Source organism: Colossoma macropomum, unplaced genomic scaffold, assembly GCF_904425465.1.
Source record: "Colossoma macropomum unplaced genomic scaffold, Colossoma_macropomum, whole genome shotgun sequence".
NCBI lineage: Eukaryota > Metazoa > Chordata > Actinopteri > Characiformes > Serrasalmidae > Colossoma > Colossoma macropomum.
In genome coordinates this window covers 4855663-4873132 of record NW_023494794.1, presented here as the reverse complement: position 1 = coordinate 4873132, position 17470 = coordinate 4855663, and the positions used below count along the sequence as shown (strand labels likewise).

Below are 17470 nucleotides of genomic sequence, written 5' to 3'. Positions count from 1 at the left end.
GAATCGTTCTTTTCAACCGATTCAATAAATCAGTCGAACCGATTCACAAGTCTCCCGAATCAAACCTTTTGTAGCATTTGTGCAATGTTTGTTACGAGTTCAAAAGGTCTGATACACTAAAAATATCAATCTTTCGCGACTCTGTATCGCTTAGGGAAATTTCACCGATCTTTTAAAATTTCTGTATAATTCAAAGTAGTTTAATATGAAATTGTTAATTTGCAGAGACTCAGAAATCTTTACAGCATAGGCACCAGGGTCCCGTCTACAACGCAAATACAGCCATTTTATTTACAATTCACAATCACCAATGAACCTACATGAGTCTTCTGAGTGTGTATATGTAACGTTGATGATGGTAAAACAGAGAAAACTTAAAAAAAAAAAAAACGTTTTCTTTGGGGATTATTTTGCCTTACAATGCCCTGCTTGTACCCCTCCGCCACAAATGGATTAAAATAAATGGATTAGCAAAACATTTTAGGGCAAAACTTTATCACAGAAGTACTGTAAAAGAATGTCTCAGACACCAGGCAGCATATTTTTAATCATTTCCCCCAGACCTCTGGTTTCTATCACCACCACTGTTAACACTTCTGACGCGGTAAATTTTTCTAAAACGGACCATTTCACACCAAACCACTCTGAATGACTTTGTTTACATCTTAAGCATTTAATCTTAAGTTTTTAATTTGGTTATGTGGAACTTCTGTAAAAAATGAAGTTGACTTGATTTGTGAATCAATGCATCGTTAAATTGAATCGTTCAGTTCAATAAAACGGTCACTTTCAAAGAATCGGTTCAGTAAACCGACTCGATCCTCCCATCACTAGACGAGAACAGGCGTGAGAGCCGCAGTTGATGCGCTACCGGGTTTGTCAAGAATGCAGCTCTACACGCCACCGCGTGGCGAAAAGTGAGATTGCAGACTCCATTCACTCAAAGCGCTATTTTCCCCCACCCGTTTTCCGACAAATCTCTTCTCCCTACGCTGGGATTGGCTAATAGTTCATACTTATAAACAGCCCGCCTATTGGCGCAGAACGCGGGATACAACCAGCTAATCCCTAGCGAGGGAGGGCGGGAATTGGAGGAATGTGGTGGGAAAAACAATGCCTTTTATAGGAACCTGTAGTGGCCTGTACTACATTAACTAATGCAGTGCCTTCACACATAGATCAAGGTAGCAGACGGAATTATTACAACGTCACACTGAAGCTGGAAATTGGCAGGACTTTTGGAACTGAAGGGTTTAATCAGAGCAAAGAGCAACAAACTTGCTCTTAATCTGGGAAATCCTTTTAAGCAGATCCAAGGCAGCTTAAAGGGGCAGTCCTGCCAAAATTAAAAATGTAACCGTTACTATATCTGTTGTAAACATGCCTATTCAGTTCCTACAGTGGTAGCTTACCACAGAAGTCTCTAGAGGGAAATTTTGCACTATAAAGACTTGAAAAACTCCTTCTGATGTATCTCGAAGGTGGGAGGACCTTTTAAAAAAACTACAAATGCTGTGGGGCAGATTCTTGAAGGTGGGTTGTTTTAAATAAGTTTAAGGCTGATAATGCGGGAACGCTAATAGGTACTGCTATGAAGCTGAGTACGCCTGTATTTACTAGCCTCCGGTGGCTATGCTAGCAGTCAGTTTTGGGTTGCATTTCTTTTCTTAAAAGAGTGGAATTTTGACAAAACTGGGCTTAATGTAGGCGAAATTAAATTAATAAATGTAGGTGAAATTAAAGTCTGTGTGAAAGTAAACCTAAAAAAGTACTATACCACTCTGCAGCATTTTTGTTATAAATCAAATAATAAAAATCAGTCAGAAACATACACTTAAGCCAAAAAGTCTTGTAACTGGTTTATTTGCTATTAAACATCAGCATGTCTTATAAAACATAACCAGCAATTCAGTTGTATGTGTGTTTTGTACGATCATATGCAAAAGTTTGACTACGGCTGGCCAAATTACATGATTTGTCGATATAATGAAGTGAAATAACACTAGACAAGCTTCTGCAAAATTTAGTGCACAATCTCTATTGATTTGAGACTAATATATTGTGAAAAAAAATTCAAAAGAAAATATATAATGTGTTATTTGTGTATTTTGTTTGTATTTTACAACACGTTAATTTCAGCAAATACAATGTGCAGAGGTGTGTCCTCTGTCTTTCACCAGAGACGCCAAACTTTTGCACATGACTGTAAATAAGAAACCAGTGTTCTAATATTGCTTGTATGTGGCGCCACCGTGTGGTCAAAATAGATACAGCATGTTCCTCAGATGTAAACGATACAATGCAAGTTAAAGAAGACAAAATCACATTCATAACACTTAAAAAGGACTTCTTATTCAACAAAGTGGATCACGGCAATTGTCTGACGAATCTGCGGTCAACTTGGGCAAAAATTGCAATCAATAAGCTGCAAATAGTAGAAGTGATTCTCCTGACGCTGATATGGACTATATGCACCAATCTGAAACCATGTGTGGAAAACTATAAAACTATAATTTCTTCCATAAAACAAAATTAAATGCTCTGTTCCACCCTAAACTGTTTAAGGGCCATCTCACCATTTAAACGGAACATCTAAATAAGAAGCTCACTTCAGCTTCAAATTGGAATAAGAGGGTCATTCTACAGAAACATCCATTTTTGTGTACCTAGCATTTACAGATATATTACACTTAAATAACATGTTAGGGTTACAATTCTTTTTACATTTATTGTAACATTTAAAAAGTTATTTTAACAATTACACTTCCTTCAGCCATCAATTTAGCAATATTGGTTTTTAAATCAATTATCTAGAATTCCAAGCACCACAGAAGTGCTTGTCCCCACAGTCATGTGTAAAGGGTGAGTGACATATTTTGAAGAAAAAAACACATTTTTCTGCAATTTTAACTACAATAATCTATACATGACTATGGAATATATAAATTAAACGACATAAAGAAAATAAATGCCAAATAAATATAATAAAATATATAATGCAAGTTGTTGTCCCTAGAAGTCGTGTCACTGGTGTTACTGCATAACAAAAAATCTCTTATTTTGAAATACAAGTCACTCTGATGACATCACTTTACATCGTTTTACCTATTTTCTGAAGATCTATGAAAAAAGCACATGGTGAGTCCACTGTGTCTTTTCACTTATTAGATATTTTCTCATTTAGCTCATGATTTCATATGAAGCTTTTAGTTGATGTCACTGGTGTGACCTACTTTATTCTTAGGTCATTGTGAAAAAATATAACACAAATGGATTAAATTACACATTTTAGTGGATATTCCATGATTGACAACATGTGGTTTGCTGCTCTGTACCAGCCATTTGGTAAAATGCATTTTTCATCAAAAATGTCTCTGGTGTTACCTTTCTTATGTGTAACACCAATGAGGGTTGGTAACACCAGTGACACCTATGGATAGATAGGAAAGTGGACGTTTCTGTAGAATGACCCAAGAAGCTAGCGAATAGGACGCTAACTACAGCCTTGTTAGAAACTAAAGCCCTCATAAATCCAACCATGGTTATGAATTAAATCATAAAACACACACTGACGCACTACTGACTTTCAACTGGTTTATTTGCTATTAAACATCAGCATGTTTTATAAAACATATCCAGCAGTTCAACTGTATGTGTGCTGTGTACATGTAAGAAACCAAAGTTCTATTATAGCTTGTATATCGGTGCCAATCGTATGGTCAAATATGAAACTGCATGTTGGTCATAAACATTATACTGAATATAAACAGGTTGTTGCTGTTATCAGATGAATACAGCCTGGCCACTCATGAATAGTCCAAAGCACATCACCCAAATATGCACAAGCTTTATCTCACTTACAGCATTAGTGAACATTGTATTTGTTACAAATCTCAACAGCACAAATTTGTCACTAGAAACAGTTTTAATATCAAATCACCTTTCAGGAATCTTCACTCAGGCCTCTCAGCTACTGAATCAGTTATTACAATTAAATCGATATTTAAAAAAGAGATTATGCCAAACATATTTGTAGTTTCTTTAAAAAGGATTGAGTTGATAAACTGAATAGGATCTGGAATGACCACTTCTTTCTTCCTTCTCTTTACGTTTAAAACAATACTCCATTGTTTTTCAGTCTACTCTCTATCTGCCCAATCTGTGGCGCATTGCTGATTCCCATAGACTATAAATGGGTAAACTGAGCTGTAGTTCTGTATAATTTGTTCTTTTAAATATGGAGCTAGATTTCAGTAAGAAAGAATCTGTAGAAATTATAGTAGTGTTACCAATGTTGTGGTGTGGGAGGAGTTTTCACAGGCTCTGCCTGATCACATATGGATACTAGAAAACCTTCTAGAAGAAGAAAATAATTGGAACGTTAGATAAAACTGAATGAGAACAGTTTTGCTAAGACATCCTAAGGTCTCCTTTGTTTGAGCATAAAGCAGTTTCAAATTCACTTTACATTATTTCAAATGAGTATCCACAGAATTCAGCAACTCCCCACTGGCTTCCATTATAAGCCTGTTTTGAATGGACTTTCTGTTCATTTCTGCTAAGCACTGGGAAACGCATTGAAACTATCAGTATGTCTGTGGTAGCTGAAAGAACAATACAGATACAGCAGATGGAGATTAGGTTGAAAAAACTGTAATTTTCCTTTAATAATTATTATAATATTCATCTCTGTCCCGCACTGAAGTTGTGATTCTACAAGTCTTTTTTCCTTTTTAATTCTCTCTTCTTTTTCTTTCATACTTTCCTCCTTTCTCCCCTTCTCCCCTTCTGTATGTCTCATCTCCCCCCTCTCCCCTTTCTCAGTGGCCCCGCTGTGGACACTCTTTGGGCAGGTTCTGAACGATGTCTGTCAAGCTGTCCCTCTCCTCTCGGATGTCCTGCAGGTTTTGCTCCAGCTGCAGCAGCTGTTTCTCCTGCTCCTCAGCTGCGCCGCGTAGCTTCTGGATCTTTCCGCTCAACACCGGGCTCGCTACGCTGGCCCGGAGCACCAGCAGGCGGGTGGCCGTGTCATTCAGCATCCGATCGTATTTCTCCACAGCGCCATTTGATTCTGCAAGAGATGTTTTAGGAGATATTTACTTACATCAGTGCTGCATGCAGAAACCCGTTTTTGTGTAGTCCTGTGAAAAAGTGAGAACTGAACATTTCTAAATGTGCCACGTCAAGACATCAGGCTGCAGCCTACTGCTGACAGCAGTGCAGTCGTCACTCTACCTATCCCAACACTTCTGCTCTATAGCAAGAGCTGTGTACACATCAACCAGAATACAAGATTCACAAACCCAACCATCACAGCACCCTTCACTATAAAGCATGCAGCCAGTCACCACAGGCACAACTTTTGCCCAGCGAAGATGACATAGCTGAGTTTAAATCAGTCATGTAAAAACAACCAGCAACTTAAAAAACATACTGCCATGGTGGGCATGAGAAATATTTTTAGATAATTTATGTCTTACCTTTGATGCACTGAAGTAGATGTTTGCTTTGACATTTTGACACAGCCAATTTTACCTTTTGTAGCAAAAGAGCATTGTGAGTAGTGGATGTGCAGACCACTGTCAACAGCATCTTTGGGTTTGGAAAGGGGGAGACTCTAGATACTTTATCAGGATCTCATTTCATCTCAAGTTCCCCCAGGTTTATGTTTTGCCCGCAGCTAGAGCTTCAAATTTAAACACTGGCACGCTGATAAAGAATTGAAGGCTTGTGGATCACAATGATAGCAACAATAGGCTTGTGAATAGCGGCCCTTACTGAGATTCCGTGAAAGCAAACAATTTCCAAATGTTTTGAGCTAAAAAAAAACAGAATTCTGCTTCACCATTACTCAGTCAATTCAGTAGGCCAGCATAATGAGCTGAAAATCGAAAAGCGAGGGTTTGAGGAAAAGAAAGAACATTTCAGGGCTCAGTTTCTCAAAAGCATCTTAGTGTTGAGATTATGTTAAAAGGTAGAGAGAATGTTCACTGTAATACTTGCTCTACCATTTAAGAATCATCTTTTTGTTAACATGCTTTCGGGAAACCCAGCCAAGTACAGTGGATGACAGGAAAGAAAAGAAAGATAGAAGACAGGCATGGCAAGGGAAGGCAAAGAAAGGACAAGCAAAAAGACAAAAAAATGACAGGAAGACATAATAGATGAATGATTTCTAAATGTACCTAAGCGACTGAGCAGATCAGCCAGTGTGTGAGTGAAAGCCTCCAGCTGGGTCTTAGCTGTCTCCATGCTGTCCTTCACGGATGCTAATGAAACATCAGCCTGTAAAGCAGAGACGGGAGATCATTGGATTAAAAAAAAAACAAACAAAAAAAAACACTCAAACCAAAGAGTGTTAACTGATCAAACCATTCCATCCCATTTACAGCAAATGATATTCCTATTTTCCATGTCTTTTTCAGCAGCACACATAATTCGAGGGCATCCAAGATTAAGGTTTAAAAAGGTTAAGCTAGTGGTTCCCAGCCATCGTCCAGGGGACCACTTGCTCTTTACAGGTTTGTGTCTTCTCTGATCTAACTGACTTAACAATAAATTATTTGTTTATGCAACAGTTAGTTCAGACGTCACAGTGTGATTGGCTGAGAAGCGTTCTGCACTGATATTTGTGACTCTTAAAGTACTAACAGATTATAAATCTCACACTTTCCAACTGATTGTTTATCCATCCATCCATCCATCCATCCATCTATCCACAGATGCACTGGAGTCCATTAACATCCTACATCCTATCATATCTCTGCCGTCGGAACAAAACCTCATATCTCCAAAGTGGAACCAGACTTGTTTTCAAGTCATTTCGGACCATTTCTTTTGACCCATTTATTATAAAATTTACACACAATATAAAGGGTAACAGGCATTTTCAAATGATGTCAAAAACTAAAAAACAAGAAAAATGCAGATATAATGTTTTCCGACAGCAGGGTTACATGTTAAAATTTTGGGAAAAGTTCATATTTATTAAGCTGAGAATAATTTTATTCAAGCATTCAAACATTAATCTAACCAGTGAAATGAAATATCATGATCTGCATTAGGAGCACAACAAGTATGTTAGCTATCTGTCCAATATGCACTATATACAGTATGTGCTTTAATTGGATTTAGTTGTGAACAGACTATTGCAGAAAGTCATATTTCCAATGAATTCTGGAGTACTAGATGTCAGCGAATCCAAGTCACCCCCAAAATATGCACAGACCACCTCCAGAGTATGCTGAGGAAAGTGTCATTTTCACACATATCAATTTTTACATAGATAGTAGCTCAGCATCATTTTATGTGTACACACCCTTCACACATATGGCCCCTTATGTTTAAATGTAGAAAATAAGTAAATAATAATACGGAAAACTCCTTCATGAGTCTACAAACATTTTACTGTATGTGTTAAAGCACTGGACCTCTGTACTGCTGGTGTGAACCACTGAGTAAATGTTCTGCAAGTATACAGAAAATTAGATTACATGAAATTACACAAGTGTAATAAGTTTTCTCAGCCAAACGTACAGGTTCCTCCAACTTGTTCAGTACCTGTTCTGCAACCTGGCAAGTATAATTTGGCACAAAACAGTGCTAATAAAGAGGCAAAAACATAAGCTCAGATGATGGACATACAGACTGCTCACCTCGTCCATGTGCATGTTCGCCTGCACCTGCGCTACTGCACTCTCCTGCTCAGCCAGCTGCTGCACAGCTGCGTTCATGGCTGAGTTCAGCTGCGCAGACGTCCTCCTTGCATGCTTTCCCCGTGACACAGATGCCTTGGCATCCTACAAAAGGAAAGTGAACGAAGCGGGGGATTAGCATGTCATCTGCTGCTAATTAGGGTTCAAGACATATGAGGACAGCTTTGTTTATGGTAAAGTGCCAAATTAATGGATGATAGCAGATTTGATAGTTCATTACAACAGTATCCTGTTCATTCTGGGGTTGGCTGAATGCTCCTAAATGTGAATGTAGCTACCTGTGCTTGCAGTAAAGCAAAGCAGTAAATATTCCTGAATGTGCCACATTCGGGAATTATGCTTATATAGCAATGCTGGTTGATATAAAAAAAGATTTGTTTATTATTTGCAACAGTGCTCTGTTTACAGTAGGTTATGGGATTCGATATGAGTAGGATATGAGTGTAAATATGTAGAAAACTTTAGGAAAACTCACTTAGAAACTATTGCAGTGCATCCAACAATAAAGGCAGCATTGTGCTTCTTTTATATAGGGATAGAAAACACAGCTAGTACACAGAAAGCACCAGTTCCACATGCTGATTCATTTTTTGCGACTCAATACACCTGGTGGCAGATTTTAATGAGTCTACAAGAACACTGACAATAATACATTAGGTAAGAACATAGTGTCAATTATACGTTGCATAAGATAGAGGCACTGCTCTTTTAGGAAACTGTCCAGCTCCTGTGCAACAGCGGTTTCTGAACTCACCTTCGCCACTGTATTAGCTGTGTCTTTGGTTTGGGCCACTGTATCGCTAGCTAGCGTAGCATTCTCCAGCGTAGGCCTCAGGGCTCTTTCAGCCTGCTTCACCTTTTTCTTCACCTCTGTCAGGATCTTCTCCTCCATGATGCTCTCTCGCTTCAGAGCCGCCCTGGTCTGAGTCCGCAGGACTGGCCATTCCTGATGTATGCCTGCACCAGAGGAGAGAATTACAGACTGTACTATTCTCCTCTCTTCTATTGCTCCCATTTGTACTCTCTGCTCTGCTGCCCTACTGTTTATCTTGCAGTTGCTATTCTATTCTATTCTATTCTATTCTATTCTATTCTATTCAGTTGTTCTCTCTTCTGCTCTGCTGTTTATCATCCAGGTTCTATTCTATTCTGTTCTATTCTATTCTATTCTATTACACTCTTTTTTGCCATACTGTTTATCTTGCAGTCTCTGTTCTCTGTTTATCCTGCAGTTTCTATTCTACTCTATTTAATTCTATTCTACTATATGCCAACATTCCCAGCGCCCGCCCTCAACCAATTTTCTCTCCTGATAATAGTCTATAGTCTAATTTATTCTGCAAATTCAACTGAATCACTGGATTCTTGAGATGTATTTCCCCAAAAACATTTTGGGGTCAGTTAATCAAATTATTTACCATTGGATAATAGTGATCTATGTATTTATATGAAGTTATATTAGTTGTTAGATTTTCAGACTTTTTTTCTTGAAGTGAAAATGAAAGTCAGACCTTTGGGGCAAGAAGTGCCCCCTCAGACAGGGGGCAAAAGGCCCCCATTAGCATACTGTGCCAGAAATATAGTTCAGTTAGATTTTCGTCATAAAGACACAAAGTCCGAGTTCCACTACTAGCTGGCTTTAGCATTGCATGCTAGCTATAGCAATCTTTAGCTGGAATTAGCCCGGCAAAGGCAACACTCTGAATCTGTTCTATGACATCCACACTTACCAATTAAATATTAAATACTATTGCTTTGTGTTAGTGTCATTGTTATAATAATAATAATAATAATAATAATAATAATAATTATAATTATAATAATAATAATACATGAATTTACATATCAATATGTAATTCATGTAATCACAATACCTCTTTAATGAGCAAAACTGACATTTCAAGTGCTTCTATTTTACTGTCATTGGTATTGTGTTTGTTAAAATAAGGTTTGCAACATAAATTGAGAGAGAGGCCTTGACTTCATTTTGAACTACTTATAAATAATACATAATTAATACTTAGTAATAATTTCTAAAAAATTTAAATGACATTTAAATGAACCTTCCTGTAAATCCAAGCTAACAAAGAGAATGGAATACAAGATTCTTTAGTAGCATTTAGCATTTTCTTTTTTTGTGCAACACAAATAAAACTGATCGCTTTTCTGTGCGCAGGTTTGTGTGTCATCACTCCAGTACATGATATACCCATGCACAGGTTTGGTCTAGCTGTACAGTAAATGAGAATTTTTCCCTAAAGCTGCTTTTCCACTTGTTTTCCCTTATTAGATCGTAAATCCTAACCTACAGTTTCTATTCTATTTTGGCTGAGATCTATTCTAAACTTTCTTTACTCTTCTCGACCACGTTCCATATCTTTCTTCCCATTGTCTGTTCAGTTGGTTTCATTAGAAATATTCAGTGTCTTTCTTCAATCCGATGGCATTATGAGTGAAATATCAAGAAGGTGTCAAAACATTAAAATAAAGAAATAAATCACTTGTGCAAGGGCTTTATAGCTAATAGCTTTACCTTCTAGATTTCTGCGCAGAGAGAAGGTCTCTGAGTCTGTCTTCTTGCCTTGTACCACTGAAGAAAGAGCTGCTTCTTTCAAGCCCTGGGCAAGAGCTGACAGCTTCACAGACAAATGAGAAGACATCAAGAAAGAATAAAGACATAATGTCACTGTTGCAAAGACAAACAGGCTTTTAGGTGAAATCTTTTTATGTAAGAATGTTTTGGCAGATGCAATTGCCTCATTTTGCCTCATTCAGTGTGTTTTATGTGTCATTCTCATCCATATATTTTGTAGTTGCATTTACTGCATCATTATTTCACTGTATTTGTTGGCAGATTTCTGCTTGTGTACAATATTTTCTGCTCCTGTCAACTGAAACAGATCACAAAAACTAAACTAGAGAAAAGAAACCAACAGCAGTGTCAGGCATAAGGCTCAGATAATAAACAGTGTTAAGGCACAAATTATGCAATGATGAAAGAACTGATTTAAGTCACAAAAGAATATATACACCAATCAGGCATAACATTATGGCCACCTCCTTGTTTCTACACTCATTGTCCATTTTTTTTCAGCTCCATTTACTGTATAGGATATACACAGAGCAAGTACTCTTAGCGTGGTGGATCATTGTCAGCACTGCAGTAACACTGACGTGGTGGTGGTGTGTTAGTGTGTGTTGTGCTGGTACAAGTGGATCAGACACAGCAGTGCTGCTGGAGTTTTTAAACACTGTGTCCACTCACTGTCCACTCTATTAGACACTACTACCTTGTCAGTCCACCTTGTAGATGTAAAGTCAGAGACGATAGCTCATCTGCTGCTGCACAGTTTGTGTTGGTCATTTTCTAGTCAGTGGCCCACAGGACACTGTTGGCTGGATATTTTTGGTTGGTGGACTATTCTTAGTCCAGCAGTGACACTGAGGTGTTTAAAAACTTCAGCAGCACTGCTGTGTCTGATCCACTCAGACCAGCACAACACACACTAACACACCACCACCACGTCATTGTTACTGCAGTGCTGAGAATGATCCACCACCCAAATAGTGCCACAACACTGCATATATACATATATAAATATATATATATATATATATATATATATATATATATATATATATATATATTTATATATGCAGTGTTGTGGCTTAGGCAACCATGAAAATGATTTATCTGTGCAGTAAGGCTACATTTACATTACAAGCTTCATTGCTCAATTCAGATTTTTTGCTCAGATCTGATCTTTCTAACTAGACAGTTCACATTCGCAAACATGAGTGACTCAAATCTGTCGGTAATGTGAATGAATCTTTGTCCTGAAATGACCAACATGTGCACATCCTAATCAAAAACAACAGACTAATCAGCAGAACAAGACTTTGTCGCAAAGATAATCTGCTCTGAGCAGCTGTCAGCTGTTCATTATTAGAGCAAGACGAAGGTGAAAAAGGGTCAGATGCTTTGCTTTTGCATTGTTTACTGGCACTAACTTTAGGTTAGGAATGGCTGCATCCTTAACACTGAATGATGGCAGTGAAAAAAAAAACACAAATTCTGATTTGAGCATTCATATTCATTCGCATGGTTGAATATGTTTGAAAAAATGAACACTGTTACCGTATATATGGATTATTCTACCAAATTGGCTCAGAGTTCAAAACCCATTTCAGACTGAACTGGACTTTACACTAAAATCCTTTTGCTTTAAGTGACCCTATACCAGGGGTCGGCAACATGCGGCTTTCAGAGCCACATGCAGCTCTTTTACTTCCCTGTTACGGTTCCATCCAAATTAGATTTTTAAGTAAAAATAAAAGAATCCTTCTTTGCAGTAAAATAAAGCTCTGCTGATCATTTTAACACAGTTTTAACACTGTTTTAACAATAAATGGTCTTAAACAGTGGAGTTTATTCATATATGGTCTTAAACACTGCTAATTCACCCTTAACCCTGAAGACTGATGCGCAGACTGCTGGTCTCACAGCAACGCAGACAGCAATCTCACCTAGCTAGTAGCTAACGACAAGGCAAGAAGAAAGATTTGAGACAAACATTGATAATTTAGAGACGAAAGGATTTATTTGCATTTATAAGCACTCCAGCTGGTTTCCTGATATTTGTAATCTGCAACGGGAAACTATCAAACACTAAAAAGTCGCAAGGCTGAAGTCAGATTCTCATTCGCCAGCTTCTTGTTCTAATTGTCCCGTTCAACATTCTGGCATCTCAGGCACCATTTAAGGTGGAACGGGAAAATTCAAACAAGAAGCTAGAGAATAATAAGCTGACTTCAGCCTCGTAAAAAGTTGAACGTTGATAGACATTTTACTGCCGGAGTTGCGAGAAAAGCGAATATGGCTGAGCTAAGGATTAAAGCAGAGCAAAGTCTGTGTTTTTGTTTATATTTTTTGGCCTATACTAGGACATCAGCATATACTGAGACATACAGCTAAGATGTAAGCTGTAAGTAAAACGTTACTTTAATAAAACAGGCATAAAATGTTGTGGCACCCAAGGTGGTTTGGTTTTTATTGAAAGCACAAAATGACTCTTCTTAATGTTTGAGTTGCTGACCCTTGCCCTATACCCTAATTATGTTCATTCCATTCTGTCACTAGCAAAAAAATCACCACTCTACCAAAACTTTACCAAATGTTTCAGTAGTGACAATTTTAGCTCATTTTGAGCATAACTCAAAAATGCCAGCCAGTGCATAACTAGCAAACACAGCTTTGAACAGTTGTACACACATAAAATCATCATTTTTTTTTTTAATTGAATTGATTGTTTGTGTACTGACAATTCTTAAGGTTACATATGATTTTCAAACTTAGGGATGCATTTACTTCAAAACACTAGGCCTCATTCACCAACTGTTCTTAAGAAGAAATTTCTTCTTAAAACCCATTTGTGCAGTTTTCATTAAGATTCTGACATTCATCAGTGTTTTCTTATTTGAGGTTTGTTCTCAGGTAAGAACAGAATCGACACGCACTCAAGAGGTATGAACAATTCTGCTGTTTAAAAACATGGCATGAAGCTGACATAGATTTTTTCTTAGGACTTTTCTCAAGAACAGATTTAAGAAAAAAACTTAGGACGATATTGCTGAATGAGGCTTGAACTTCTCACCATGTGGCCATGAGATATTCAGACTCACTTCCCGCTCAAAAATGCATGGGTGTGGCTAAAATAAGGCTCAATCTATGGATGGAACCTCTGTAACTAAGTAGCACATTGTATATTGTCAGCGCTTGTAAGCAATACGGACACAAGACACCTGGAGAGATTTTATCACAGCTAAATTGGTGGCAGTCGTCTGGCCTGTCAGGATTGGCGGAGCTCACCTGGTGGAACTCCTGAATGGTCTTCAGGTTCTTGTGTGCGTTGTCTATTTGGGACTTCATCTTCTCTCTGGTCTTATTTACCTCCTCTTCCTTTAACTGCACCATAACGTCCAGTTCCGCAGTCCTATTGGCTAGGTCCGAACTCTAAACCCGGAAATCAAAGCGGTTGCATTTCAGTACATCTATTTCAAATCAACTGACAAAAACATTTGCCAAAAAAACATGCATTTGAATATCCTAATAGCCAATAATTGTACAGTCCTGTACTACTCCCTCAGTACAAGGGAAGGGGCTTGTATTAACAAGCACTGAGTAATTTTACATTCATTATTTATTCAAACTCAAAGCTCAATTCTAAACTTTCAATCGCAGCTACATTTGTGTTCGTAACTAGAAGGGATATTTATCATGATTTGAAGTTCAAGTGTGCCAAGAAAAAAAAAAACACTTTTTCCACATTCCTTTTATTTCTTGCTGTAAAACAATTCTGAACCTGTCAAGACAGAATGTAAATCCAATACAAATTCATTGTGTAATGAATGTAAATGGAATAGAAATTTAACTAAGCAATCTAGATAAATGCAGTAGTAGGGTTAGGGTTTAGGTTAGGGCTAAGACCAGGTTTAGGATTAGTACTAGGGTGGAGGTTAGATTTAGGTTTTGGGTTGAGGTAAGGTTTGGTTTAGAGCTAGGGCCAGGATTGGAGTTCAGAAAAATTAAGGTGGATTTCAAGATATGTAGTTGAATGTAAGTTAAATAAATAGGTTACAGATAAATGTCTACAAAGCCTGTACAGTGGGCTATCCAAATAAAAAGTTACCTTAAATGTAAATGAAATTACTTATCTAATGAATGTAAATCAAAAATCAATTTAATTACTTATGCAAATAATGAATTTTTTTATGTAATTATTTATAAAATTACAGTGATATGCAAAAGTTTGGACACCCCTTGTCAAATACTATTTAGTTGCTGAATTTAACATTGAAAAACATTAAACATAAATGTGGCATGTATAAAAGGTATTTAATATATATATATATATATATATATATATATACAAAATGTCAAAACTTCAAAGGTTTAATACTGCATACAGTGAATGGAAAATAATTCTACATGTTTTATATTCTCTTGTCCCTGTAAGCTCATTGGCTATGTGGATGAACCTGGATCGGTTGCGTAGCTTGCGTTGCTGTGCTGTCTGCTTCACTGAGCTGTTGTGTGGAGGATGTACTGTTCGTCTCTGCCGCAGTGGAGGTGATGCTGCTGTTATTCTTGTGCAGTTCAGGTAGAGTGGAGGTGATGTTGAGTAAAATGGCCTTTGTGTCAGTGTGTTGCTTCTGCACTGACAGGTGGGCAGCAAGGGTGTCATTCGCCTGAAGTGTGAGATTCTCCTTTATCTGCTGCATCTCTGACAGCCTGACACATGCACACACACACACACACACACAGACACACACACACAAAGAATCAACATGATGGTCTGTGATACTTTTTACATAGACATCAATGACAAAATACAAGGAACACTTTATATACACTGTCATTTTCTAAGGGAAAATTTCCACTTGGAAAAGCATCAAAATGTGATTTGACCAGGGGGCACCTAAACATTTGCATAAGACTGTATGCTGCCTGTCAAAAGACTGAGGACACCATGCTTCTGTTTCTGTTTATCACATTCTATTTTTCTTATTTTTCATTTGTTCTTCTCATGAATTATTATTTTTTTTGGCATGTTATATTATTCTTGTGCTAAAAGTTAGGTTTGGAGCTAAAGCTAGTACTGTCACAACTATTATTCATGTGATATTGCTTTCTCAAAAAGATAATTAGACTTTAATATGTTAAGTTTTTGAAAACTTAGTGTCACAGTCTGACATTCTTGACTCCACCCACTCCTGTTTTCTAGCCATGTCTTGTTATTTTTTGGTTACCTCTTCTCCTACTTCGTCCCGCCTCATAAAGAATGCTGTGTTTAGGATTATTAAACCCTCTGGGGTCCATGAACTGCATCAAATGCAATGTTTCTATGTATGTTTCTCTGTCTTTGCGAAAATACAGCCCAGAAATACGGTTCAAATATTTCCTGAATCTGTAGAGTTGCCCTTTCCATTCCATCTTATCCAGAGATCTTATGTAACTCGCATCTGGAGTTATGAGGCTATGAAGAGGGGCTGAGATACACGTCTTCTGCCTCTCATCATGTGTAATTGGTGGATTCTTGTGTCTGTCTACATTTTGTGTGAAACTGATCAATGGACATTTAGGAAATCACTAAGGCCTTCACATCATGTTGGAAACCCTTCATTCTTCATTCAATCTGAAGTTGCTGCAGCAGTTTTAGAAAGTAGAAAGATAACCAAGCATTCTGATGTGAAACATATGGGTATCATGTCATATGCAAGTGCCTTTAACCCATTACATGGCCAGGGCCTTTCAGCAGGCCCAAAGTTTTATTACACATTTCTATAAGCTAAGAATAGCTCAACCAGTTTACACTGAAGTTCATGTAGTTACTGAAAAATAAGCCTTAGTATGTATTAAGTCTGGTATTTTAAAGGGTTAAAGACAAATTTACAAAGATATGCAAAAATTGAGAAAATGCCCTTAGACCCACAGGGTTAAAGCTGTGTTTAGTTGGTTACCCCTTCTGTATAAAGTGTTTTTAGTCTTGTCTTGTGTATATAGTAAAGTAGCACTTTGTTTCAATCTTGATTGGTCTAGTCCTAAATCTACAGTACTATGCTGTGTTTAGTTCATGCTCTCTTTGTTTTTGTAATATTTGTTTTGTTTCTTTAAATCAATTTGCATTCATGCATACATCCTCATGCCTTATGCTTCAACACCGCCCTGTGTGTCAGCAGACTAGACATTCCACAAAATGGATGAGCAACTTAAATTGACTGATCCAAAAGACAAGAAACACTAAGGACTAATAATAAGGTGGGGCTAGGGAGGAGAGAAGAGAACCAAAACAAAAAATAAAAGCACCTGGCTGGAGAACAGGAGAGGTCAGAGCCAACATAGAAAGACCATGACACTAAGAAAACAAGCTCATCTGTATTAAAACAGTTTGAAAAACAAAATGTCAACCAATTTGTGATGGGTAGTGTACATATACATATGTATTACCATTTTATTCGGTTTTCCATTAATCTATGTAGGCTATTACCCACACGTCACTTACATTTACCCACACTTAAACCTTACCCTCCATAGTAACTTAAAGAAAATTCTTTCTGATAAAAGCTGTATTGTGTTCAAAAATTCACTTTCCTTATGAGGACCAGCACAGTGGTGTGACAAAATCCATATTTTCATATTTATTTCAGATTAAAATGAAGAGTACACATATAAACACACACGATTACTTACTGCTGTGTAAGATCTTGTACATGGAGCTCTGTTGAGTTATCCTCCAGCAGACTCAGTAGCATGGAATAGGTTCTGTTAGACACTTTGAGTGCCTCTCCTGCTAGCTCTTCTATATGAGTGGCCATTTCTGTATGACTGTGGAGAAAAAAAAACAGTAATGGTAGATATATAGTCAGAGACCACCCTTCATTTATTTAATTTGCAGTCAAAAAGGCCATTAAGTACAAGTTATTCATTTTTCAATGCCAGCCAAAAAAAAAAAAGAACAGAAAGCATATATTTAACAGAAAATCACACAGAAGCCTCAACAATTGTATATCAGTATTGTTATATCTAATTGTCCAGTATTTAGTGTGTCCACACTTTGTCTTAGTTACAGCTTTCTGTTTTTTAAATAAATCTGAAGAGATATTTTTCCATACCTCCAAAGTATAGTCTTAGGAGTTGGTTATATAGGTACAACAAGTTATGGTAAGGGCCCCGTCACTTTGGAAATCAATTAAAT

General features: G+C 37.4%; 1 protein-coding gene across 1 annotated transcript in view; it reads right to left on the bottom strand.

Annotated features, from left to right (window-relative positions):
• Nucleotides 1-3580: 3580 nt before the first annotated feature.
• Nucleotides 3581-17470, bottom strand: part of lamc3 (laminin, gamma 3) — a 193949-nt gene continuing 180059 nt past the window's right edge. The window contains 8 exon segments of the mRNA XM_036579937.1: nucleotides 3581-5071; nucleotides 6186-6285; nucleotides 7656-7799; nucleotides 8470-8672; nucleotides 10249-10351; nucleotides 13585-13728; nucleotides 14754-15006; nucleotides 16966-17100. Coding sequence (XP_036435830.1) covers nucleotides 4821-5071; nucleotides 6186-6285; nucleotides 7656-7799; nucleotides 8470-8672; nucleotides 10249-10351; nucleotides 13585-13728; nucleotides 14754-15006; nucleotides 16966-17100 — 1333 coding nt within the window. The 3' untranslated portion in view covers nucleotides 3581-4820.